This window comes from Rhinichthys klamathensis, unplaced genomic scaffold (assembly GCF_029890125.1).
Source record: "Rhinichthys klamathensis goyatoka isolate OS25496 unplaced genomic scaffold, OSU_Roscu_1.1 h1tg000005l_1, whole genome shotgun sequence".
In the NCBI taxonomy this organism is placed as follows: domain Eukaryota; kingdom Metazoa; phylum Chordata; class Actinopteri; order Cypriniformes; family Leuciscidae; genus Rhinichthys; species Rhinichthys klamathensis.
Window position 1 is genome coordinate 1126560 of NW_026606558.1, and position 26776 is coordinate 1153335.

The window sequence follows — 26776 nt, forward strand, 5'->3', positions numbered from 1 at the left end:
GATATTATTTAGATTTATCATTTTTGCTGGAATATTGCTTATATCCTGTTTCTTTTCTTTGCACTCTTGATTTGGAAGCAAATACAACATTCTTTGTCTAATAGTGTCAGTTAATTCATTCATATTCTTAAACTGGTGCTTAATTCTTGTTTTCCCTGAATTTCCCTTTTGCTTTTATGTAACGTACACTCACAAAGACTTCACTTTTCTTGCATTCACTGTTATATTGACTTTTATGTACGTTTTAATAATAAAATGTTTTAAGAGCATCAGTTTTTGCACTGCCTTTGTTTCTTTTGTAAAGAATTGTTTTATTTCACGTCAAATCTATTTTTAAACAAAACAAAAGAACATCTAAACTGATTCGACAGATGATTCTTTTAATTGATGAAGAGCTAATGACATGCTCAAGCATAGTCCGTAATTGTGACTTGTATCAAGAACACAAGGAAAAGTAAGTTTAAAAACAATCCGTTTTTGTCAGCTCATCTGTCATATGATTTACAACTCTTGACAGAACCATAGGCTTCATCCTTGTATGTGGCTTGCACTGAAGCAGAGAGCAGACAAGATAACAATCTTGCCCCCTGCAACCCATTCGATTACAATGTTTAAAGCCAAAAGCCCATAATGACGCTGTACTGCCTTATTGAGGTGTTGGATGTTTATATTATAGTAACAGCAGAAAATCTCAGTTGCTGTTTTTGCTCGCATTCTTGCATGTTCCTCATGCCGGATCTTGGTTTCTCGGGCGGGACAGGACAGGACTGGGCTGGGCTGAGCAGATTTGGGATGATGGGGTTCGAAGGGTTGGATGAGTATCAACAGTGGAAGCTGGGGCATTAACTCTCCTCCCCTGATGACAGGCCCTCAATCTCATCCTGGTCTCCACCAATAGCCATCCAGAATGCTTTAGCAACCTGTTTGAGGGTAAATCTACTGTTAGTTCAAGTTTCGGATTTGAAAAAGTATTAACATTAGTGTTAATTACAGAATACTACCTTCTCTGCATGCACTTTCCTCTGTTCATGTGGCAACGAAGAGGCCTTGTCTACAAGAAATTTAAGAATAGTGAATACTATTTGTAAAAAAAAAAAAAAAACAGGCCTTCAATTGAATTTAATGTTTCAATTTAACATATGCATACAGTAAATACATATACATTTCAATAATATATATACTGTATATATATATATATATATATATATATATACAATTTGAGATCAGCAAGTTATTTTTTAAAAAAAGAAATTAATACTTTTATTTAGCAAGGACAAATTAAATTGTATAAACAAATTACAACATTTACAATAATAATAATTTTAAGCACCAAGTCAGACTAGAGTAATGGCCAGCTTTACCATTTACAGGAATAAATTACATTGCTAAACATATTACAATAGAAAACAGTTCTTTTAAATCGTAATAATATTTCACAATATTGCTGTTTTACTGTATTTTTGATCAAATAATTGCAGCCTTGGTGAGCATAAGAGACTTCTTTCAAAATCTTACTGATCCCAAACTTTTGAACAGTAGTGTATAAATAAGTCCTTTTAACCTTTCATCTCTTTCAATTTTGTAAAGAGTCGTTCAAAATTCTCCACATCTGCATCCCCAGCTGTTAGATTTGCCAACTCTTGGATATCTATGTCAATCATGGGATCTGTGGCAGATTGGCAAATATTTCATTAAACACTGAACAGAAGTACATTCAAATATATTTTAAAAATAGCTTGTTCCATTTGTACTTTTTATGATATTTTACCATTAATTAACCTCCAAAATGACTATATTGCCATTAGCAAAAATACATACCAACTACTGTGTCCACTGCATTATTCTGGTTATTCTCTGCTCTCTGGCTCTCAGTGCCTTCATCTGTACTGTTGGATGGGGAATGAGAGGACTAATAACAGGGAGAAAAACAGCCTGTTACAACTAGATAACAGATAGTTCACCCAAAAATGAACATGCTGTCATCATTTACTCACCCTCAAGTTGTTCCAAACCTGTATGAATGAATTTCTTCTGCTGAACACAAAGAAGATACTTTGAAGAATGTCGGTAATCAGACAGTTGACGGACCCCATTGACATCCATAGTATTTTCATCAATATCTACCGTTAACTGTTTGGTTACCAACATTCTTCAAAGTATCTTCTTTGTGTTCAGCAGAAGAAAGAAATTCATACAGGTGTGGAACAACTTGAGGGTGAGTAAATGAAGACAGAATTTTGGGTTTTGGGTGAACTATCCCTTTTAAGACTCTAACATACACAGACAAAGCTAAATAATGTTCATTTAAATAGTAGAAAATGAGAAAAGACTAACCAGTGTCTCTTGACTGGGCCGTGGGTTGTTGTGATGCGAGGCCACCAGGCTGCTCATTAGCCCAAATCCCTGATTATGTACTGAGGGGAATAAATGATGATCAAAAGAAAAGGTGATTAACATTGCTTAGAATGAACCTGTGAATATGGTTTGTTGTAGATGGCATTGGTATTTCATAATGAATGATCTTTACACAGTTATTGAACTAAACTGAGCTGAATAATGTGAGCTGCTTTGATAAAGTTTGCATCATAAATTCTGTTACTTTCTGTTTATTACTGTGAAGCTGCTTTGAAACTATTTCTATTGTATTAAGTGCTATACAAAATAAAGGTGACTTGACATTGTACATTTGGCATTAGGGCAGCACAATCTCACCATCTTTCATCTCGACACTGGACCACACGTTGGCATTTAGGGCCTGCAGGATTCTTTTTATTCCTGTGGACTCTGGGAAGTCATCTACAGGATACGCAAAAAAGAAAAAGAAAAAAAAAAGACTATAAACAAAACCTTTTTTGAGTGCATAATCATGACTTCACTATGTTTTCTCTCTCACCATCTTCATCGGGTAGATCTTCAGGGTTGAGCTCTACTAATTCAAATGCGTGAGCCAGACACCATTGCTGGGCTTCCTGTCTGCTAACACCTGCAACGGTATATTCACACCAAACTTAGCAAAACAAACTACTGAATGATGAAAGATACCAAACACATACTCACCGCTGTCACACACATGGTCACACACTAGGATCAGCACTTCTGGAGCAAGTTCCTCCACTACTGATAACCAGGAGTTGACATTGTTAAGGGCGTCTTTCTGAAATACATAAAGAGGTGAATCAAGGGCACATGCATAAAATGGGGAAATTGTCAAATGATCAATATGTCCAATTGTCCATCACTCACAGTTTTGCTGTCAAAATAAACGATGAATGCTTGCATAGACCGGGCAACCTCTGCATTCATGTCAAATTTACTTGAAACAACACATAGACTGACGTTTGCTGTGTAGTATTTGTTGTTAATTGTCCATGGAAACCAAGACACTCTTTCCTCTATTTTAGTAGCTTGTGGCAGTGATTCTGAGCCCAAGATCTCTGGAATAAATATAGACAAAATTGTTATTGGCCAAGTGTGTATTTGAAATGGATAAAAAAAAACACTGGCAGGGAAAACAACCACTAAAATAAGCTAGAAGTAAAAAATGAAGCCCAACACTGCCGCATGCTGGACAAAAAAACAAAAAACATGGATATAAAGAATCACCACCTTTTTTTTTTATGTACTAAAAGTAAGCACTAACTTATACATATTAGATAGATAGATAGATAGATAGATAGATAGATAGATAGATAGATAGATAGATAATAATTATTAGAATAAAGATTATAAACATCATAGACAAGAATACACCTTAATCACCCAATTTTACAGGATTTTATACATGCACAGTGTGAACATACATCATATTTGTGTCATGCTATATTGCACACGTATTATGTAGTGTATCACTGTATCAAGAAAGAATAGTAAATACCAGAAATGATTCACACATTCATTGCCGTTATATCACGTTGTATCAATACTCTAAGAGCAAGGTATTTGTAGAAAACCAATATGACAGACAAACGTGTAAAGAAAGCAATTTGACTTAAATGAAACACTGCATGTTACATGAAACGAGCAAAGAGCCAGATGTAGATTTGTAAGATGACAGTTGAGAAATCTTTACAAAAAACACTGCTTTATGCTATAGTTACACAATACATTAATGCACAATACATTTAATGCAATTGATAATTAAACAGTTATTATCGCGTTTGCAATTAGGAGACACTACGATGGATGTTTCTTGTTGACAGCTAACGTTAGCATAGCTGCAAGGCTAACGACTCTAGGATAAATTCCCCCCTTGTACTCACGTCTAATGAGCTCCTCTTCTTTAAAGCTGGAATCACAACTTGTGACTAAGATAGACGGCAGAGTAAGTACTTCATCTCCTTGATCATCGGCCATTTTACGCGTTTAGACGCTTAAAAACAGCTCCAAATGAAAGTTAGCACGTTAGCAACAGCTGTCAACCTCCTCCAGAAAACCTTTCACCTCTAACCTCAACTTACTTCCGTGTCTGCGCGTGTCGTGTGTGGAATAGAAAATCTAAAGTTTACTTTAAGAGTTATAGTAAAGCGGCTTTTCAATGAATAGCTTTAGAAATAGCGTAAGTCAGTCGGTGATACATACTACTACTTAATAATGAACTGATAATAAAAAATAATAATACTTCCTGCCCTTGTTTCTCACAGAGCGTTGTGTTGCTATAGTTACGGCCAGACCTTTGTTCAGAAAAATACTAAGACTTGTAACGTTACTTAAATGTGTCTTGAAAACCCAAAAGAGTTATTTAGTTGAGAAATGGCCGACGTGCTTAACAATAAGGATGAAGTTGGGCATATTTTAGTACAGGTAATGTAACAAGAAGGCTGACAGCTGTTTAAGTGTTAACTGTTAAATATAAAACTATGCTAACGTTAGTTACATTAACGTTATATAATAATTGAATATGACATAGTTACGTTTTGAAGACTATACTCTAGTGGATTTTCTCGTGTGTTAGGTGCAGGATGATTTGAGACAACTAAAAAAGAATCTTGTTCGAATGACTGTCCAACATGACGGGGAAGTTTTGGACATTCAAGCTCTGGATACGGCCATTAGCAGGACAGAAAATGGAATAAGGGTAAATAAATCACGACTTTATGACAACTTGACTAGAGTATATCTGTATAGTTGAGGTCTGTATATCCTAAATACACAGCATACGTGACAAAATGTCTGGGGGGTGCAAAGACTGTGGAGTTTATAAAATTGCAAAATAAATAAATACAACTTTTTTATTATTTTATTTTAACCAAATTGAAATCTATTTAGGTCATCTTGCATCCCTGGCTTGTAAGATTCGTGCAGTAAAACATACAAATAAGTGTAATGTGGTTCTGTCAACTCTTGGAGAGATTGGCATGGTAATGGATGTGGCATTGTTATGTGTTTGGTCTTGGTGGAATAGATCTGCTACGCTGCTGCTGCTGCTGCTGCAGAGCAAGTACCTGAGACTTTCACAGACATTCTTTCCAATACATTCACAGACATTCTGCTGCTGCTGCTGCTGCACATATCTGACCCTGCCTGGACCACAGAACCAGTCACATGGGTCACAATTTTGAAATTGAGATGTATACATCATATGAAAGCTGAATAAATAAGCTTTCCATTGATGTATGGTTTGTTAGGATAGAATAGGACAGGATACAACTATTTGAACATCTGGAATCGTAGGGTGCCAGATAATCGAAACATTTAGAAAATCGACTTTAAAGTTGTCCATTTATGTTCGCGATTGTGCTGCATTCACTCACAAAAATAACTGTTTTATATATTTACGGTAGGAAATGTACAAAATATCTTCATGGAACATGATCTTTACTTAATATCCTAATGATTTTTGGCATAAAAGATTTTGACCCATACAATGTATTGTTGGCTATTGCCACAAATATACCCGTGCGACTTGTGACTGGCTTTGCGGTCCAGGGTCACATATAACCTACATGAATTAACCCCTGTAGCAGATCTATACAGGTGGAGCTGGGGAAGGTAGAGGGTTTCTGAAAGCACACTGCTACTGACTCCTAACAGCAAACAATCCCAAGTAGTTGATGGTTGAGCTGCAAGCTCATTGGCTGCTGACGCCACAGCGACCAATCAGCTGTGCTATGCAGATAACGATGCAATCGCTAACATACTAAGTCGCGATCGAGAGGAAGGTGACATGGGCGGAGCTGGGAAAGGCAGAGCCACATCGGATCAAGTTTCTTATCCAGGCAGTATACGATGTGCTTCCCAGCCCGTCAAACCTTCACATATGGGGCAAAGTGGAGTCACCAGCATGCCCACTGTGCTCCAAGCGCTAGAGCACATTCTAAGTTGCTGCTCAAAGGCACTGGGAGAGGGAAGGTACAGGTGGAGGCATGACCAGGTACTGAAAGCCATTGCTGAAGCCATTGCTACAGGAGTCGAGTGGGCAAAGCGCTCCCGCCCCTCCAAACAAGCCATCACCTTCGTCAGAGCTGGAGAGCAGCCAAAACCAGCCACAAAAACATCTGCAGGCATACTGGCCACTGCGAGGGACTGGCAGCTGTTGGTGGACTTGGAGCGGCAACTCAAGTTCCCCAACCACGTTGTGACCACCTCCTTAAGACCAGATGTCGTTCTCTTGTCTGAGTCCACCAAACAAGTGGTTCTGTTGGAGCTTACAGTCCCTTGGGAAGACCGCTTGGAAGAGGCCTTTGAGAGGAAGCTCACCAAGTACGAGGGACTAGTCAGCGAGTGTCGACAAGCCGGATGGAGAGCAAGGTGTCTTCCAATAGAGGTAGGATGCAGGGGCTTTATAGCCCGATCCCTGTCCAGAGCCTTCAGTCTGTTAGCCATTGATGGAGTGCGGAGGAGAAGAGCCATCCGCAATACCACTGAAGCGGCAGAGAAAGCCTCAAGATGGCTATGGCTCAAGAGACTAGCTAGATTTGCCAACTGGACACAAGCTGGGGTCTGATCAGCCACAGCTGGGTCGCCTGGATGAGGGTGTATGATGTTGAGAGACCCGAAACACCCAATGATTCCAGGAACATCACTGAAGATGTGTCCAGTATAGCATCAGTAGATGTATTTGCACAGCAAGGACCTATCAGCCTGCGGCATCTAACCCCGTTTCACAGACAAGGCTTAAGCCTAGTCCCATTCTAAAATGCATATTTGAGCTGTTTTAACTGAAAGCAACTTGCTCTGACATATCTTAAAATATGTCAGTGTCATTGTTTTGTCTCAAGATGCACATCAGTAATGTTTTTTTCTAAGGCACATTTATAAATGCCCTAATTGTACTAAGGCCTAATCCTGGCTTAGTCTAAACCCTATCCATGAAACCGGGCCATAGAGTTTCATGAAGAAATTTTGTATATCGGAAGAATAATGTACTGTATGTAAATATGTCATCTGTTTATTGATTCATAGAGGCATGCAGAGGATTATCTGAAAACTATCAACAATCAGGTTTTGACTCTACCTTGTATTGAAGAGCCTGAAAAGAAGATTGCCCATGCCAAACCTGTTAAATGGTATTTTAAAAAACTATTATACGAATATAAATTAATAAAAAATCTACAGAAGTATTTCAATTGCATAATGTAAAATTGTATGAAATCTAAAATATCTGTCTAACATTTTTCTAGGCAACCAACATACGAGACAATACCTAATGCACGTCCTCAGAAAATCCAGATTTCTGGTCCATCACCTGGGGAAAAGGTTTCCATCTTTACACTTATTCATGACATTTGTTAAGCCAAAAAAAATATCTGTATTCTGTACTCTATATTTCTATCTCCCACACAGCACAAGTCAGCATTTATCATGCGTCTCCTCAATAACCCTTGCCACCCAAAGAACAAGGAGCTCATGCAACAAAATTATGGGATTCAGTTTCCTCACCTGCACAAGAGAAACAGGGCCAGTGTGAGTTTCGGACAGGAATGATTCTATTATTTTTTTATTATTATTTAAAAAGGTCTATTAAAGTGACAGTTCAACCAAAAAAAGAAAATTCTGTCATCATTTACTCACTTTCATGTGATGTTGTTCCAAACCTGTATGACTTTTTTTCTTCTGCGGAACACAAAAGAAGATACTTGGTTGGTTTGTGTGACCATTTGACATTGTACAGAAAAAAAACACTCAGACATTTCTCAGAAAATGTTCTGTTATGTTCCACAGAAGATAGACAGTCATACAGGTTTGGAATGACATGAGAGTGAGTAAATAATGACAGAATTATCTTTTTTGTGTGAACTATCCCTTTAACACTATAGTGTTCTCGCTCCTTTATTTTACATGTGTGGCTGCATTAGAACCTAGCATCTTTTATGATTAAGGCTTATAGTGTTGATTATATGGTGGCCAGCGTTGACTGTTACCTTAACACCAGCGTCTGTCACATGAGCCTCACGAAAAGAAAGGATGTGAGTGTGACTGGCGTGTAATAATAGATGACTCCAGTCACTTTGCTTTCAAACAGGAGATGCGGATTTGAAGGTCACCTGGTTTGGCAGTGACAGCTAAATCTGTCTGTTGGTAAACAAATTAATCTTTCGAAAGGTCACCATTTGTTTTGGTGCTCTGTTTCTCCCCCCCTTCTTCTTTCCGCTGCGGTTCTTCCTCTATCTCCTGCATCCTCTGCCTGTCACTCGTGAGGAGGCTGTCATGTTGTTGAGAAGAAGGTATGAGACTTGGCTGCCGAAAGCAGACAGACGCAGATTGCGGCACATCAGCATTCTTCTGAGGACGGCCACCGCCTGATTGCAGTTGTATGGGCTGCTGCTTTACAGCTGTCTCAGGACAGGCACTGGTACCTGTTCCTGCATGCCAATAAGACAGCCATGGATTACCCAACTGGCACTCGCTGGCTCTCTGCCTGCTGCGTCAATACCTCTATGCTGTCGGCTAGTTCTCCGCTGAGTCTCCAAAGGAGCTCCCACTGTTGTTTTTTTTTTTTTTTTTTTTTTTTTTTTTTTACAAATGTCCCCTTGTACCACTTAAACAGCTGCAAGCCTCAAAACCACTCCAAACACCTGGCTGGTGCTCGTGGTTTGTCAGAGAGCTCAGTGGTGTGACAACAGACAGGCCAGAGAACATCAGGGGGAGAATCCGGAACAGCAGGATGAGGAGAGTACAGAAGGGCTGTGTCTGGCATGTGCCCACAACTTGACAAACTCACAGTGTGCTCTCCATTATATGTTTTTCGGCCATGGAGAAGTGACCGACCTTGTTCTTTGATGTTTTGTGTGCTATGATTAATGCACGTCCAACTCGTTGCATTTGTTTTGTTTTTACACCAAGAAAAGTTTATCTTGCTTTTAATAGGCTATAAATTGTCGGTAGATAACACGTTTTTATTGGGCGTTTTGTGACATCATGTGTCTTCGGGAGTAATTTGTGACTTTTGGTGCTTGTTTTTATCAAAATGATTGTAAAAATTAATGGTGAATTATATTAGTCGCTTTATGACTATTGCGAAAGTCCTAATTGTCGCAGTACATCCATTTTATTGTGGAATGTGGAGCACGACTTTCATTTGATTTAGGAACTATTATATGATAATGAGGAGGTATGAGCATTTTAGGCATTGCTCTGATGGAATTTAATTCTAGAAGATTTCAAACAGCTGTTCACTTGAGAGAAGGTGCGAGGCAAATAAACCGAGCCGTGCTCAAAGTATCCAGAAAGCATTGCCAGCTTGTGATTGATTGCTTCAGGGAAGGGGCTTATTGGCCAGTTTACAATGTCATTAACTGCCTGTATTTTAGCTCCAGCTTTATTTTAATGAATGCAGAAAATCTGTTGGTTGTAATCACACAACATCACCGCGCTCTCTCTCGCAAATGTGCACGCACTTGTGATTCGCAACAGCCAGCGGAACAGAGAGAAAGAGAAACCATATTTCTTGACATCTACAAGCTGCCACCAGCCTGATTAATGGATAGTCGTCTCAGCCTTTTACAACAAAGTTTTGTTTGGAGGGGAAAAATCTGATCAGTGACCCGAAGCTAATAGCATTCTCCATGAGCAAGTTACTGAGCGAAGTATGTTCCCTCTCTCTTCTCCTAGTACTGGGTGAATGGTGGCTTTAGAGCCTGCAGGCAGGTCTTTTTGGCCCAGTGAGACGGGGCAGTAGGTTAATACCCTTTGTTCTGTCACTTTCAATACCTCTGACCTTCGACCACAGAGCTATCATTCGAGGCTCAGTAATTCCTCCAAATTTGGACAATGTTTTATTGCCTTTTGAAGACATTCCCATTACTTCTCCTTGCTAGTTCATCCAAGCCTATAGGGCTAATTCACCCGAAAATTTGAATTCTGTTACCATTTACCCTGTTGATTAAAGTGAATTGTGACCATGTTTGTCTTGATTGATCGTAACACAACAAACTTGAACATCCAGATGAGATTTGAATGCTAAATTATGAATTTAAAGCATCAAGTACAGTGAAATAAACCATAACAGATTTAGCTCTTTAAAAATAACTATATTCCAGCTAAGGTAAACCACAATGGTTAGAAAGAGTATAGTGTGTATTTATGTAATGGAAATGTGCTTGCCTTGGTTATTCTAGGTTGGGACTCAAAGAGTGGTCACTGGTCCCGCTTTAGGGAATTTCGCTGCAACACATGGAGGTCTGCCTAAACAACTGCACCCTAAATCACTACCCGAAAGTGAGCACACCAATGCAGGTATAAACTTCTTGGAACAACTGATATTTCTTCATGCATTATAAACACTATACTGTTCAAAAAGTTTTGAGTCAGTAAATATTTTTAAAGGTTTTTGAAAGAGGTCTTTTTAAGCTCACCAAAGCTACATTTATTTGATCAAAAATAGAGTAAAAACAGTAATATTGTGAATTATTATTAGAATTTAAAAAACAGTTTTCTATTTTAATATATTTTAAAAAGTAGTTTATTCCTTTAATGGCAAAGGAGTCAGTACTTTATTAATCATTCTAATACGCTGATTTGGTGCTCAATAAATATTTCTTATTATTATCAATGTTAAAAACAATTGTACCGTGTAATATTTTTGTTCAAACCTTGATGTTTTTTTTTCTTCAGGATTCTTTAATGAATAAAAGTTTAAAAGAACTGCATTTATTTGAAATATACTTTTTTTTTGGTAACATGTAAAAATGTCTTTACTGTCACTTTTGATCAATTTAATATGGCCTTGCTGAATAAAAGGACTACTTTCTTTAAAAGAAAAAAATCTTACTGAACCCAAACTTTCGAATGGTAGTATATATGCCTAGATTTGTTTGTTTGTGCTCTTTTTGTTTTCATGAGTAATGTGTTGCAGTCACAATAAAACCCTGAAATATTTTGTGTACAGATCCTCTCTGCAGATTTTAATGAGACTTGGTTTGTCATGCATTTCAGCGCTGCAACCCTCTGCAGATGACCTCTCCTCAGTGCAAACTTCACCACTGCCCAAAGCTGTCCATGTGCTCCAGAGAGAGGACAGTGGCCAAAGTAAGACGGGTCAGTCTATTTCCATAATGTCATTACACAGTTTGCTTGCGGCCTACATTTAAAGTTTGAAGGTCAATTTGTATGTATCCAAAAAATCTGCTTTTTTGTGTATTGGATTCCCACAATCTACATTCATATGGAGAGTAAACTGAATTCATTGGGGGACAAAAGAACAAAAATATATATATTTTTAAATTAACATTTGATTTGTTATCTGTGATATCTTGTTTTAAGTGTCAGTCATGCGCTTAGTACTTTTTGAAATTATACACAATGTTGGGGGTAATGCATTACAAAGAACTTAACATGATCAGATTCCCTTTTTCATGTAACTAGTAAAGTTTATTGCTTATAAATTTACAGCAAAATATAGGTTACTTTTTCAAATAAGTAACGCAAGTTACTTTGTTTTTCAAATCCATTGTGAAAACATTATACAGTAGTTATTGTAGTTGTGAGCATGCATTATTTACTCATCTCACTTACACAAAAACAGGTTCAGTATTACTCAAAATCATTAAAAACAGTGAAATGCAAACTCGTAATGTTACGCAAACCTGCAATAATGAAATGTTAAATGACACAAATATACTTTATGCATTTAATCTCACTTTATTAATCAATGTCCTCGCTGCTTACTTTTGATCATCCAATTCAACCAGATACTAATAAGGAAAAATGACTTTTTATTGCTGAAGTAAGAGGCTAAGTGTAACGAAGCAGGCAGGAATGAAGCGGAGAGATGAATCCAATTGCAAGCACATTTAATAATAAAACAAACAAAAGAAACTCAGACTAGGAAAACAGGAAAAAAAGCAACCATTACAACATTAAGAACTCACAAGGACTGAACTAAAACACAGGGCTTAAATACAGAGGACCGGGTGAGTGAAACAAGACACAGCTGGGCAATTAACTAAGAACACAGGTGGAAAACATGAACACAAACGAGGAGCGGGAAAACTAGAAAGGACTAAACCAAATACACAATAATGGGGGGAACACAAGACAGACAGGAACAAGACATGAACCCACATCGTGACACTAAGAGGCATACTTCCCTGCTATATAGTAGGCGATAAACAGTATGTGATAAAACAAGCATGTATGAATTCACAGTACTCATAAAAGAGTAGGCAAAAAGTACCCGGATGACCTACTTCATCTGGTGAGATTCTGAAGTGTGCATCCGATGGACACTTTACTATCCCATGAGGCCACGGGAGAGGATTTATGAATGGCAGTGAAGCAACGTACAGTAACTGACGCTGGTAGATCACATAGACATAATAAATATGTATTTATTAGGTCTATGGGTCACATGAAAATGACAACATGGCAAATGTAGTATGTCCGGATTACATTCATACTATATAGAACATACTTTTTTAGCGGTCGTGAAGTAGTTACTTATTCAAAATAATCAAGAGAGTATGCGATTTCGGACGCAGCCAGAGTGTTGAACTTTCTTATTTGCTATTCTTCTGCAGTCCAGAAAGGCAGCACTGCTGAAAGGTTTGTTAGAGCTGCGTCTTCTACTGTACAGGCGTAAATTTGCATTTCCTTCAGCCTGAGGCTTATTCATTTAACTTTTGGTGTGAAAGGGCCTTTACATTTGCCAAAAGGATAGGACTTTTTTTGTTAGTAAAAAACAAACAAGCAAGCCCAACCCAGGTGAGAAAAGCTAGTAGCGCAAAAATAACGCAACACATTTCTTTTCATAAAAAGTAACTAAGTAATGCATGTATAATACACATATATACAGTGTTCTTTAAAAAGTAACTAATTGCTATTTTTATATATATATATTAATCATAATATTATAAAATTGTCTGCTTCAATCAAAAAACTAAATAAATCTTACATATATTTATATATTGTTTTTTCATACTTTTTATTATATCTGTTATACTTTTTATACTTCATACAGTCTTTGACATGTGACTGCGGTATGCACTTCTTATCTGGTTAATGGTAGATGAGTCAGAAAAGGCTTGTAAACGGGAGATGGATGTGAGCAGAGACAGAATGGCTCTTGGAAGATCATCATCCGAGAGTCCAACATCCAGGAACATGCGAACTCCCCCTCCTTCAGCTGCTTCTGCAAGCTCTGACAACAGAGTACTGACTCATGCTTTAGCCCGACTCACCCCACTTAACCTGCAGGTATTATTTATTTATACTGAGGTGCATAAAGTTATTTATGACAAGGATATATAGTGTGCTCTGCTCGCTGAGTTGGCAAAACGCTCATTTTCCATTCCCACTATGTGTCTTCTGTTTCTAATAATCATTTGTTTCTCAAAAGGACCGTTATTTTATGTTGTATTTTGCCTGTGAACATATACTAAACATGCAATCTGGTCATGAAAGCTTACTGACTGATAATCAATTTTCCTTTTCTGTTTAAAGTGACCTTTTACCCCTGATGTAATGTTAAATGTGTCAGGAATGGCTTCAGGGTAGATATGGGCAATGATTTGAAATGGTCACCCTCTGCAAGCCAGTGGCCTTTCGGATTTATAAAAATAAGCTTTTACAGTTGCTTTCTATTCAGTTAATGGATTTCATTTTTTTGTTTTTATTTATGACTTTTATGTTACAGACAAAAGTTGTGTCCCAAATTACATATTATACACCGTGCACTTATACTATGCACTATGTACTCAACCTAGTCTAGTGTATGAATTCTATAAGGTTATTTTGTCATTCAGCATCAGAGTCTGATAGCCAGTTGAGACGCATTAATTGTCATTCAACATTCCACACTTTTTTTCCCTGTTAATTCAGTGCATCATCCGGGTATTTGAAGTGCACTTTTTCTTTTTGGAATTCTTAGTGTGAATGCACTAAGCACACTATTTATACTAGAAAACGGCATAGAGTAGTGCATAAGTATGCAAATTGAGACACATTTCTAGTTTTCTTAACCCTTTTTTTTATTAATTGCAATAACCATTTGCATTTCTTTCTTCTTAGAGCATTCCAGTGCAAGCTGCTGTCAGCAAATATCCTTTCACCGTAGTTGAGGGTCAGATTGACCCGGATGCTCCTGACTACTGTAGGTTTAAAAAGCAGTACTGTCTGTGCTGGGTTGCAATTGTGGAGGCTCTGGACCAGCTGCAGCGGATGCTACTGGACTTTGCGGTGCCATTGGCGCGGGTGTGCGGGGAGCGGCTGGCAGCTTGCGCGCAGAGCGGTGAGCTCAACTGGAGAGGCAGCAGGGGCCGGTGCGCCCATGTGGAGAAGCTGCTCTCGGTGCTGGAGAACAGGGATGAGGTATGGGATCAGATCCGTCAGCCCGGCCAGCGCTACAAAGGCAACGGGGGGCATCAGGCAGCGGCTGTGTGCATCCAGACCTGCTGGAGGCGTTACTCTGCCCGTACCGCCTACCTGCTCCAACTCAGGCCCAAATGGGCGGCACAAATTATTGCCATGTCTCTGCTGAAACGTGCCAAACTGGGCCATTTAAAGGAGAGTCTGCAGGCCTCACGTCTCCGCCAACTGGAAAACTACCGCACCCGAGCAGAGGTAAATTATATACACAACAGTTAGTTCTGGTCCTCAAATCTGATAGGTCGAACAGCATTGCAAAACCATTGATATAATGTTTTAACATGGGGAATTTGTATTGTTTGTATAGATTCGCTATGCTTGTCTTTTGCACATTCCGGATTGTCAGTCTAAAATTTGATTAGGAACAATGTACGAGGAACAAGTATGAATGTGTGTACATACTACATCCACCATGTTCATTTTGTCTTGTGTCACTGCCATTAACAACAACTTTTCCAGTGGCATAATGGGATAGTAAAGTGTCTATTGGATGCGAACTTCAGAATCTCGGCAGAAATGGTAGGGCATCCGGGTACTTTTCACCTACTGTTTTATGAATTTAGATACAGTTTTTTGCCTAGTATATAGTAGAGGAGTTTACATATTTGGATGGTAATTATTAGGTCTTTATTATAAGTGAGTCATTCAATTGTTCAACCAATTGGTTAATTCAGGAACGAAACAACTGTTGTTATTTGTGAGTCATTATTCAACTGATTCATTAAAAAAACTGATTCATTTGCAACTTTCTTTATGAATGAGTTAATTGAATCAAATCAACCAATTCGTGCAAAAATAAGTGTTGCAGCTGTTCTGCTGTGGATCCTGAATCCGTGGCATAAGAAAGAGCAGTAGTTCCTCTCACAAGAAGTTCTCTGGGACACTCTTGTTCGCTAAAGTGTTGTATAAAATCAGGCTGTACACACCTGTAAAGAACATCTTTCAAGCATTAATAAAGAGCTGGAGAGAATTGAACTTTCAATGCAGAGGTGCTTATACAAAGAGTAATTGTGATAGCACAAGCTCACGTTTAGATTAAGTTTCTATTTGTCAGAACAGATGTTTCATCTGTGCTGTCATTCCTGTAACATCTTTATGAATCTAGCATGTCTCTTAATTAGTGCCCACATGTTCATTTATCCTCAGCGTCACTCACTGTGAGAGGAGACACAAGCTTGTGTATGTTTCCACCCTTTAAACACTCACATCCTTTTAATTAAGCCTTAATCTTCCCCTGGCAGAAAGCTTCATGTAGCCTGCTAATTGAATTAATAGAGGGAAGATGTTTCTAAGTATGCACTTAGCTGATTTAATTAATGTGATTTATGCTTGGTTTGTCTCCATGAGACCCAGGGAGAAAGACAAGCATAATTCCCTCACTTTGCTGCCATCGGTGGGCCGACAACATGATAAATCCGTGTGCTGGTGGGTGCTGACTGTCACTGATCACTTTTATTCTCTGCTGTGATTCACAGAGTCTGGCAGCCAACTGGAAACACATCACCTCCGCCAAAAGGACTATTATCCACGTCCCATCATTGGGTAATTCCTTTGCATCTGTTATGATGGCTCCTGGTCACATAATATTTTTAAGGGAAAAATTTTATGTATTTAGGTGTACCTGCAGAAAAGGCAAAAAATAAACACAAATTTATTTGTCAAAATCATTGAGACCTGCACTGGCTATTGAGATGATGATGACGAGTTGAATTGTAATCACCAGCAGATGGAGTGTGATTTTTGCACTGGGGGTGGCTGAGGAGAGGCCCGTGTGAGCTCGGATAATTAAGAAGTTGAACCCTATTGTTTTTATTGCCTCGCTCTGTTAGTTTGCATACATTTAATCATTTCATTATAGAGATTCGTTTCTAGCAGTCTTTTTGAGGATTTTGAGTGTCCTGACTTAGAATAGAGTCATTAACTTGTTGATAAAATCTCATTTCAAATCATTTTAATTTGTTTGACAGGATATTCCCAGCATCAGCGACTCAGTCACAGGGGATTTGATGTACTTCAGAATACCCAAATGGGGCGACTATGTGACATCAGAGGTAAGGATTTTAACCACAAATGAAATTGGATTGACAAAAGACACATGAAAATTAACACAGTACTGTTTGTGTCACATACAGATGAGAATGTCGAGGTCATCTACGTGTCTCCGGTGTGCCTGGGAGAGGATGTTCTCCAGTACTACACTCACCTGCTGGGCCTGCAGACAGCCATTGAGCTGGGTGATGCTTCTGCGCCTGAGTCCAACTGTGCCAAACGCTTCACCATCCTCATGCCAGAAGCAACGGAATATTTTTCAGTATGGTGCTCTACACACACACACACACACACACACTAACCCTACCCCTAAACATACCCATGTAACAAAACTTTCTGCATTTTTACATAAAAAAAACAAACAAACTTTTATTACTTTATTTTTATACCAGATTTACAAATGACGACGTCTCATTGTAGATTTTGTCAGGTTTTGGTCAATTCTGGGTACATATTTGTCCCCAAAATATAGTTAAGTAGGTACACACACACAAACCTAGGTGTTCACACACAGACCTTTTGTCTCCCCTCAAAGTGGTTTCTGAAATATGGTGGTGAACATAAATTTGTAAATCATTTGTATAGAAGAATTTGTTGTGTTATTTCTCACCTGTAGAGGGTGACAGAGGCACCCTGTGTAGCAGATCTCCTATGAATGATTAGGCTTTAATGCAATGATCTCTGGATTAATAATTACGGTGGCCGAGAGAGCTCAACGCGCTGCAACTGAAGAAAACGCATGCAAATAGAAGAAAACACATGCAAATAGAAAACAACGCGTGCAAATAGAAAAAAACACATGCAAATAAAATAAAACGCATGCAAATAGAAAAAAACGCATGCAAATAGAAGTGCAAATAATAATAAAAACACCTGCAAATTAAGAAAACATCTTCGTCAGTTTCACAACACACGTGTGCTCCAAATACTCACAACACCACCAAAATACATAAACGCGCTGCAAATAACACAGAGCACAACGGAAATGTTTCCAGGGGAACCAAATAAGTGACGAACCCGGCTGGGACGTGCTGGCATAGATATCCATAAATCTATGCGTGCTGGTGCTTACAGCTTAAAATTATACTTTATTTATTTATTTGTTTGTTTGTTTGTGCAAAACATACAGAGATTACATTTTTTATGACATACAACTTGTATACAATGTACAAAATGTATTAACAATATGTTCAATGTCATCAGAATACAAATGAGAAAAGAACAATGAGCTGGAAACTAAAATAAATAAATAAAAAAGATAAAGAAGAAAAACATGAAGGAAAGATATTTATCTATACATCAGTTACACTGTACAAATTGTTTCATGTTATTACATTTTCATAAAGAAAAGTTTCGTAAGAAATGTTAGGTAATGTAGGGTCCAAAATTTTAAAGTTGAGACACAGATATATAACGCATATTTTAAGCTTTTTTTGTAAACTAAAAATAAAAATGTATTTGCATCCGTTATGTTAACAGCATCATATTTCTGTCGTAAGACCAGCTGATGGACGCCGTGCTGCGTTGTCATGGGAACATCCCACGTTGTCTTTAGTTGCTCCCTTCATCAAGTGCGTTCCACACGGCTGCCTAACAGCCCACTAGAGCCTTTGCTCACTCCAAAAGGGCTCTGCAATCTACCCTTCGAAGGGAGTATGGCATAGGGAAGCTCACGAGCAATAAGCACATCTCAGCCGGGTTCGTCACTTATTTGGTTCCCCTGGAAACATTTCCGTTGTGGTCTGTGTTATTTGCAGCGCGTTTTCTGTATTTGGTTGTGTTGTGAACTTTTGCAGCGCGTTTCCTTATTTGGAGCACACGTGTGTTGTGAAACTGATGAAGATGTTTTTTTTTATTTGCTGGTGTTTTTTTTCTATTTGCACGCGTGTTTTTTTCTATTTGCATGTGTTTTTTTCTATTTGCATGCGTTTTTTTCTATTTGCACACGTTTTTCTCTATTTGCATGTGCTTCAGTTGCAGCGCGTTAAGCTGTCTCGGCCACCGTAAATATTAGTATTTTTCTACATTTATAAACATTTGATATTGTACAAAACTAAATGTATATATACATTGATTGAAAGAATCGATAGATAGATAGATAGATAGATAGATAGATAGATAGATAGATAGATAGATAGATAGATAGATAGATAGATAGATAGATAGATAGATAGATAGATAGATAGATAGATAGATAGATAGATAGATAGATAGATAGATAGACTGAGGGATAATATAGTCTGTACTTTGCAAGGAGAGTTTTTTTCGCAACACTATACAAATTTGTTTCTACAATTATTGTAGGCCTGACTGACTGCATGCGCAACACAACACGTTATTTATTTATTGCCGCATAGTGCACGAGTGGCACGCGCTGCCTCTTCCCTGTCGATTCCTCTCTGTGTGTAAACTCTGCCAGACGTGTCATCAGGATAAATCTCTGTTAGCCGTTGCTGCCAGCGTGGCATGCCAATGACAGACGGGACAATTCTGCTTGGATCAAACATACAGATGTGGAGTAATTAGTGCTTTCCCCACAGAGCCCATCACTAAGCACATAGTAAAGACAAGAGGCTGCAGAGGTTTACGGCCCTCCCCTGACTCTCCTTTATCAATTTAACGTGTTGGAGTACAGGAGAGGTCATGACCCCTCCGGCTGCACGTAATGGGCTCAATGTGTTTGCGCGTGTTCATATATTACAGCCATAGACAAAGGGAGGGGTAAGACCTTAGAGCTATAGTGGAAAGGACAGTTATTTATGTACACAAAGATCTCTGAGATTTCACCTTCGTGGGGAAAATATACATAATAAAAATGCATTTTCATAATGTATTCTCTTTATTAGAGCTTATTATCTTTATGTAACCTTACTGTTAAAAGCGCTTAAAGCAGCAAGACCTGGGCTCCAGCAAATGATGGTGAGTTGGATGGATTTTCTCTGGTATTTAAAAAAGATTTCGTTGGGGCCCAAATTCGGTGGTGCACATAAGGACAGTCATGAACGGATGACACAGTTTTCAAAGTACACAGTCAACCTGGTTACTCACTCAGTTACTCCACTCTGCTACAGCGAAACTCTCCAACGGACACAGAGAAGTGGTTACGTGAAGCTTTGTCCTCGTCTCCTTTACACGAACAGGAAAAACTGTCCAACGCTGAAATAAAGTGATGCGTCACACCACAGAAAATGGCCGACGAATCAGACACACGAAAACGGCCGTTCTCTCTCCTTTACACGTTGAAATGTCTATTTTCAGCATACAACCGCCTGAAAATACTCCGATGCTGTTTGACTCTTCTTGGTCCTTCAATCCAAAGAAATAATAGAGAAACACTATAGTCCTTTCAGGCGGCTGCTTCAATGATCAGCACAGACTTAACGCATTTAGACTCTAAACACATGCAGAAAACATTCCCGATGTCACAATATATATATTAATATCTAAATGTGACCTAGGACACAAACACTGTTGATGGATATAGTTTAACAGCCTGCCGTTCCGTCTTCTGTCCTCCTCCGAAAACGACTCGGTTACTAACGTAACCTCGGCTCCCTGAGAGGAGGGAACGAGTATTGCGTAAGTAGCTTACGCTATGGGAAAACTCCTTTCTCGAGAAATATTGAAGTCTTTATGTAAAACGCATTGCAGCTGCACAGCAGACAGCAATGAGCGAGGCAGCTCGGTCATTGGCTGTGCAGCGGCAACTTGCTCAAACCAATGACGGGGCGACTCTGAACGCGCGACCAAAGAGCCCGCCAGGATGGGCGTGGCCAAGAGCTATATATTGGGCATGAGAGTTCTTTAGGTTAAAACGACTGAAGCGAACTAACCAAGCACAAGCACGGCAGCTTACGCAATACTCGTTCCCTCCTCTCAGGGAACCGAGGTTACGTTAGTAACCGAGTCGTTCCCTTTCGAGAGGTCTCTCCTATTGCGTAAGTAGCTTACGCTATGGGAACACCATGCAAAACGTCGTGCGTGCTGACTTCGCCTTATGACAGCCAGAGGCAGGTGCCTGAGCTGAAAAGCAAAGTTATCATCCAACTAGCCGGCCGAGGCGAGCTTTATATGTGGGAAAAAATACAGAGCGGCTCAGAAGGCGCTCAGTGTGACACAAGCACATACACAATCTAGATATGAACTCACAGTTCTACTAGCATCATGCCGATAGTACATTGGAATGCAATGTCGGGACCTGTAGGTTGTAAAACCTGATAAATGTGGACGGTGAGGCCCAGCCTGCCGCCGCACAAATATCCTCGATCGGTATCCCGCTCGACCATGCCCAGGAAGAAGCCACACTCCTGGTGGAGTGGGCTTTGACCCCCCAGGGGCATTGAAGTCCCTTGGCTTCATAAGCCAGCGCTATAGCCTCAACTATCCAGCGAAAGATACTCTGCTTTGAAACGGCGAAACCCTTCGTGCGGCCGCCAAAGCATACAAACAGCTGTTCTGTCTGTCTGAATAGGGCAGAACGCTCCAAATACACTCTGAGAGCCCTAACGGGGCAGAGTAGATTAGCGTCGCGTTCGTCTGCTGGGGACGATAGCGCGGTTAGGGAAATAACCTGTGCTCTGAAGGGAGTGGTGAGCACTTTAGGAATATACCCATGTTTTGGCCTAAGGACAACCCTGCAGTCGTTAGGTCCGAATTCTAGGCAGGCAGCGCTTGTTGAGAGCGCGTGCAGGTCGCCCACTCTCTTGACTGAGGCGAGTGCCAGCAAGAGCGCAGTTTTGAGCGAGAGCTGTTTAAGGTGCACGGTTCAGAGTGGTTCGAACGGGGCCCCTTTAAGAGCGTCTAGGACAGTGGTCAGGTCCCAGATCGGCACTGAGGGTGGGCCTGAAGGGTTCATCCTCCTAGCGCCCCTTAGGAAACGAATAATTAGGTCGTTTCTTCCCAATGGACGTTCCTTTACAGGGTCTTGTGACGCTGTAATGGCCGCCACATATACTTTGAGCGTGGAGGGGGTGCGGCCCGCCTCCAGAAGCCCTTGTAGGAAAACGAGTACGTTCGTAATCTCGCATGTTTCAGGGTTCAGGCCCTTGGTATTACACCGGTCACTGAACACTTTCCATTTCTGGGCATATAAGCGTCTCGTGGAGGGCGCCCGCGCCTCAGCGATGGTTTTTAGCGCTCCGCTCGTGAGGTTCCTGGGAACCCGTTGAGGGGCCATGCATGAAGGGCCCACAGATCGGGCGGGGGTGAAATATCATCCCGCTGGCCTGACTGAGGAGATCTGGCCTCAGTGGAATTGGCCGTGGTGCAGATTGCATTTGCATCAATTCTGGAAACCATGTCTGGTTTTTCCAGAGAGGGGCTATCAGGAGCACTGCGTTTTTCTCCTCTCTGACCCGACTGATGACCTGTGGTAGCATCGCGATCGGGGGAAAAGCATATAAGGGGCGGCTCGGCCAGCTCTGGGCGAGCGCGTCCGTGCTTTTCGTGAAGAAAAGAGGGCAGTGCGCATTCTCCTTGGAGGCGAAGAGGTCGACCTCTGCCTCGCCAAAGATTTTCCATAACCACTGAATCGTCTGAGGGTTGAGAGCCCATTCTCCTGGGAGAATTTTGTCTCTGGATAGCATGTCCGTCCCCTGCTTCAGAGCGCCTGGCACATGCGCTGCTCTCAGCGAGCGCAAGTTGTGCTGGGACCATAAGATGAGTCTCCTGGCCATCGAATGCATGGAGCTCGACCTGAGTCCACCCTGGCGATTTATGTACGACACTACCGTCATGTTGTCCGTTCGGACCAGGCTGTGTTCGTCTTTTAGATGTGGAAGCAGGGCTCTGAGAGCCAAAGCGACCGCTTTCATCTCCAGACAGTTTATGTGTAGGCGCTTTTCCGGGTTTGACCAAAAGCCGGAGACAGGCCTGCCCTCATAAAGGGCCCCCCAACCTATTTTGGAGGCATCTGTCGTGATCATCTTTCTCCTTGTGTTCACACCCAGACTCACGCCGGCCTTCCAGAGCGTCAGGGCTTTTATACAGCCGTGGTTCGCTCTGATTAAAAAGTGGCCCGAACGCCACGCGTGAGTAGGGACGCGGCTCTTGAGCCAGCGTTGGAGAGGGCGCATGTGCAACAATCCTAGCTGGAGTACGGCCGATGCTGAGGCCATGAGACCGAGCATCCTCTGAAACCGCTTGACGGGTGAACGCCTTGAATGATGTTGCAAGGCGCCGGATGGTGAGCGCGCGCTCTGATGAGAGACGAGCTGTTATTTGCATCGAGTCTAGAACTATTCCCAGGAAAGAAATCTTCTGGCTGGGAGATAGCATACTTTTTGCAAAATTGATTCTCAGACCCAGGCATTCTAGATGGCTGATAATCCAAGATCTGTGTGTTATTAACTGACTCTCTGATTGTGCTAGGACCAGCCAATCGTCGAGATAATTCAGTATTCGCACTCCCTGCCGCCTCAAGGGGGAAAGTGCTGCATCCATACATTTCGTGAATGTACGGGGAGCCAGGGACAGGCCGAACGGAAGTACTGTGTACTGGTAGGACTGTCCCTCGAAAGCGAATCTCAGAAAAGGCCTGTGATGAGGCGCTATTGGAATGTGAAAGTAAGCATCTTTCAGATCCACTGAGAGAAACCAATCTCCTGGGCGAACTTGCGCGAGGATATGTTTGGTTGTTAACATTCTGAACGAGCGAATCATTAGCGCTTTGTTCAGGTGTCTGAGATCTAGGATGGGGCGGAGACCGCCATCCTTTTTCGGGACGAGAAAATAGCGACTGTAAAAACCTGCCTCGCTCATTGAGGGGGGAACAGTTTCCACAGCACCCTTTTCTATTAATTTGCGCACCTCGGTGCGTAGAACATGTGAACACTCTTTTCTCACTTTCGTCTCGACCACAGTCGTAAAACGTGGTGGTCTGCGAGTGAACTGGAGCGAGTATCCGTGTTTTATTATGTTCAACACCCATTTCGGCATATCTGGAATGCTTTCCCATGCCGCTGCATGCACAGATACGCGCGCTGAGCAGCTGAGTGTATGGGCGCGTGTGTGATTACAACAGCGCGCGCTGTGTCTGTAACGCTCGCAGCCTGAGCTGGGGCTGGGTTTGACACTGTAGGGACAGTGCTTATAAGTGGGGGTCCATAAACAGTGGTAGGCACACGCGTCACCTTTATAATGTTTCCCGCTTTTACTGGGGATGAATTTATAACCGTGTGAACAGTGCTTGTGTGTAGTGGTGCGTACATGACCGTAGGCACGTGATCTACATTTATGGGGCGTCCAGCCTGAGCTGCGAATGAATTTGGCACTGTTTTGACAGTTTCTGGGAATGCACACTTTGTGGACATGTGAACCCTTAGTGACACAGGCAGAAAATGACTCTTTGTGATTTCTGTGTGTCGCCGTAAAAACGGCGTTTGTTTGCTGGTGAGCGAGCTCTGTGACTGGCCCATTGGCTGCTGTATGGACATTTCCAGCCGCCTGTGAGGGGACTGGGTAATGTTTGTGACTTTGCAGAGAGAGTGGTCCGGCTTTTGCGAGACACGCACTCTCTCTTTTTCTTCCAATGGCTAGGAAGGCTTACGAGGCTCAGGGTTCAGCGCAATCTTGGGCCGAGGTCCCCGTCGCTCAGAAGGCGGCTTGCGGCTGTGGGAACGCGAGCGGCGTCGAGCGTCAGTCTGAGGTGCGGGCTGAGAGGCGGTGGGGGCTGTTCTAGCCCGCTGCGGCTGCGACGGTCTCTGTCTGCTCTGTGATGAGCTGGAGCGCTTGGGCAGAAAATGGCGCATAGCTTGTGAAGCGTTCTGGGCTTCAGTGAAGCGTTCGGCGAAACCCTTAACTGCCGGTCCAAACAGCCCGCTGGTGGAGATAGGCGCGTCGAGAAACGGGGCCTTATCTGCGTCCTTCATCTCACTCAAAGTCAGCCACAGATGGCGCTCGAGAACAGTCAAACTAGCCATGGCGCGGCCAATAGACTGGGCGGTGGCCTTCGTGGCTCGCAGGGCTATGTCAGTTGCGCTGCGTAGGTCCTTGAACGCTTCGGGTTCGGGGCCAGACTCATCCAGGGAGCGGAGAAGCTTGGCTTGGAACACTTGAAGTACCACCATTGAATGAAGCGCTGACACAGCTTGGCCGGCGGCGGCGTAAGCGCGACCGGCGAGAGCAGAAGTAGTGCGGCAGGGCTTCGAGGGGTGGGAAGCCTTGGCTTTCCATCCAGTGGTGGAGGGCGGGCAGAGATGATTGGCCACGGCCTCCTCGAGGGGCGGCGTTCCTTTGTAGCCTCTTTCACAGAGGAGAGCGAAGAAGAAAAAGAAGGCTTCAAGCGTGCAGAGTGCGGGGGTTTCCATGACTTAGTGAGTTCGTCATGGACTTCCGGGAAGAAAGGCCTTTGCCGAGGGGCCTGTTGGCGCCCCTGCAGAAACCACTCGTCCAGTCATCAGATGCAGCGTCAATGGATAAGCTGTCATCTCCTCCCCCGTCGTCCTCGGACGCGCCGAAAGTCACAAGGCCCACCGCTCTGTTGGAGGGGTGTTGGTCCGACTGAGTGAATTGAACCGGCGGTGGGGAAGTCAAGAGCGGCGGTGAAGCACGCGGAGACTGGCTCGGCGTGACGTCACTGAGCTCAGGTTCAGGAAGCCTTTGTGAGCGGCGCTTTTTCTTTTTGCGCGGCTCAAACAAAGGGATGGAGGCGGTGGGCTCGCTCACGGCGAAGGCGGCGAGCGCGTAGTGCGGAGAGACCCAGGTCGTCACATTCAGGGCATCCGCCCTTGGTCAAGGCAGCTTCTGCATGGTCCCGGCCCAGGCAGCGAGCGCGGATGATGTGACGATCCCCGTCCGGGAGAAGGTCTCTACACGATGCGCAGGAAGGCATTTGAAACACCGCCTTAGAAATTTGCTCTTTTACGAACGTCGCAGGGCGAACAGCTGTAAAAGGATACTTGCGTGCGTAGCGCGCCGGATGGCTCAGTAGGATGGCGTTCGAAGGCGGCTGAAGGTGCCGACGTCCTCGTAGCAATCCCGCTGGTGTGCTTTTCCACGGCGGCGAAGACTTTCAACAATCCGGAGGATCCAGCGAAGAAGGTGTTCGCTGAAGGAGATTAAATCTAAAGAACTCCCATGACGGGGCGCCCAATATATAGCTCTTGGCCACGCCCATCCTGGCGGGCTCTGACGCCCCGTCATTGGTTCGAGCAAGTTGCCGCAGCACAGCCAATGACCGAGCTGCCTCGCTCATTGCTGTCTGCTGTGCAGCTGCAATGCGTTTTACATAAAGACTTCAATATTTCTCGAGAAAGGAGTTTTCCCATAGTGTAAGCTACTTACGCAATAGGAGAGACCTCTCGAAAGGGAACAAAAACCCGCTGCTTTTTTCCGTGCTCCAATTCCCCCCCTCTCATTGGCTGATAGTCCATACACCCAACTCAATGGAACAACTCATTGGTTAGCATTCAAAATACTTCAGAATACAATTTTATAATTGTCTTATACAAATAAAAATAAATAAAAATTACAATATATTGAAATCAATGTGTACAAATATATTCACAGTGTTACATTTATAAAGGATTAATTCTGCAGCTTTTGTGCTCTTCAAATTGACTCACAACAGTGCATTATATTCCTCTTTCAGACCAGAAGCATGTGTCTAGCTTCGCTCCTGAAGTACAGCCCACGAACACTAAAGCGCATCAAGAATTTGATCCAGGGGAAGCAGGCCTACATGATTGGCGGTGTCACCCACATTGATGACCTGGCTGTGGCAGATGAGCTAGAAGTTCCTCTTCTGGGCACAGAGCCTGCGGTGGCCCAGTTATACGGCACTAAATCTGGAGGAAGAAGGATCTTCAGTAGCGCAGGAGTCGATGTGCCTCCTGGAAAGTGGGATATATACACCCTGGAGCAGGTCAGTGAACCATCCGTCCATCTGTCCGTCCATCTATGATATAATATTAAGAGTAATTCATAT

General features: G+C 42.0%; 2 protein-coding genes across 3 annotated transcripts in view; one reads left to right on the forward strand and one right to left on the reverse strand.

The window, feature by feature from the left end:
* Positions 1-360: 360 nt before the first annotated feature.
* On the reverse strand, positions 361-4460 carry aagab (alpha and gamma adaptin binding protein). The gene is made up of 10 exons (XM_056254440.1): positions 4260-4460; positions 3244-3434; positions 3058-3154; positions 2894-2983; positions 2713-2796; positions 2335-2414; positions 1819-1909; positions 1562-1666; positions 1002-1051; positions 361-920 (listed from the first exon to the last, which is right to left on the reverse strand). Exons 1-10 carry the CDS (start codon positions 4351-4353, stop codon positions 843-845), a joined length of 960 nt encoding a protein of 319 aa, XP_056110415.1. The 5' UTR covers positions 4354-4460; the 3' UTR covers positions 361-842.
* Positions 4461-4633: 173 nt separating this feature from the next.
* iqch (IQ motif containing H) overlaps positions 4634-26776 on the forward strand; it is a 35674-nt gene continuing 13531 nt past the window's right edge. Inside the window, exons 1-13 of one of the 2 annotated variants that reach the window (XM_056254347.1) lie at positions 4634-4800; positions 4952-5074; positions 7402-7505; positions 7620-7695; positions 7783-7902; positions 10557-10674; positions 11374-11475; positions 13445-13632; positions 14446-14997; positions 16278-16344; positions 16770-16853; positions 16935-17113; positions 26441-26713. In XM_056254347.1, coding sequence (XP_056110322.1) covers positions 4750-4800; positions 4952-5074; positions 7402-7505; positions 7620-7695; positions 7783-7902; positions 10557-10674; positions 11374-11475; positions 13445-13632; positions 14446-14997; positions 16278-16344; positions 16770-16853; positions 16935-17113; positions 26441-26713 — 2037 coding nt within the window. In that variant the 5' untranslated portion in view covers positions 4634-4749. The remainder of the gene's footprint in view (positions 4801-4951; positions 5075-7401; positions 7506-7619; positions 7696-7782; positions 7903-10556; positions 10675-11373; positions 11476-13444; positions 13633-14445; positions 14998-16277; positions 16345-16769; positions 16854-16934; positions 17114-26440; positions 26714-26776) is intronic. The other variant, XM_056254357.1, reaches the window with a different exon arrangement.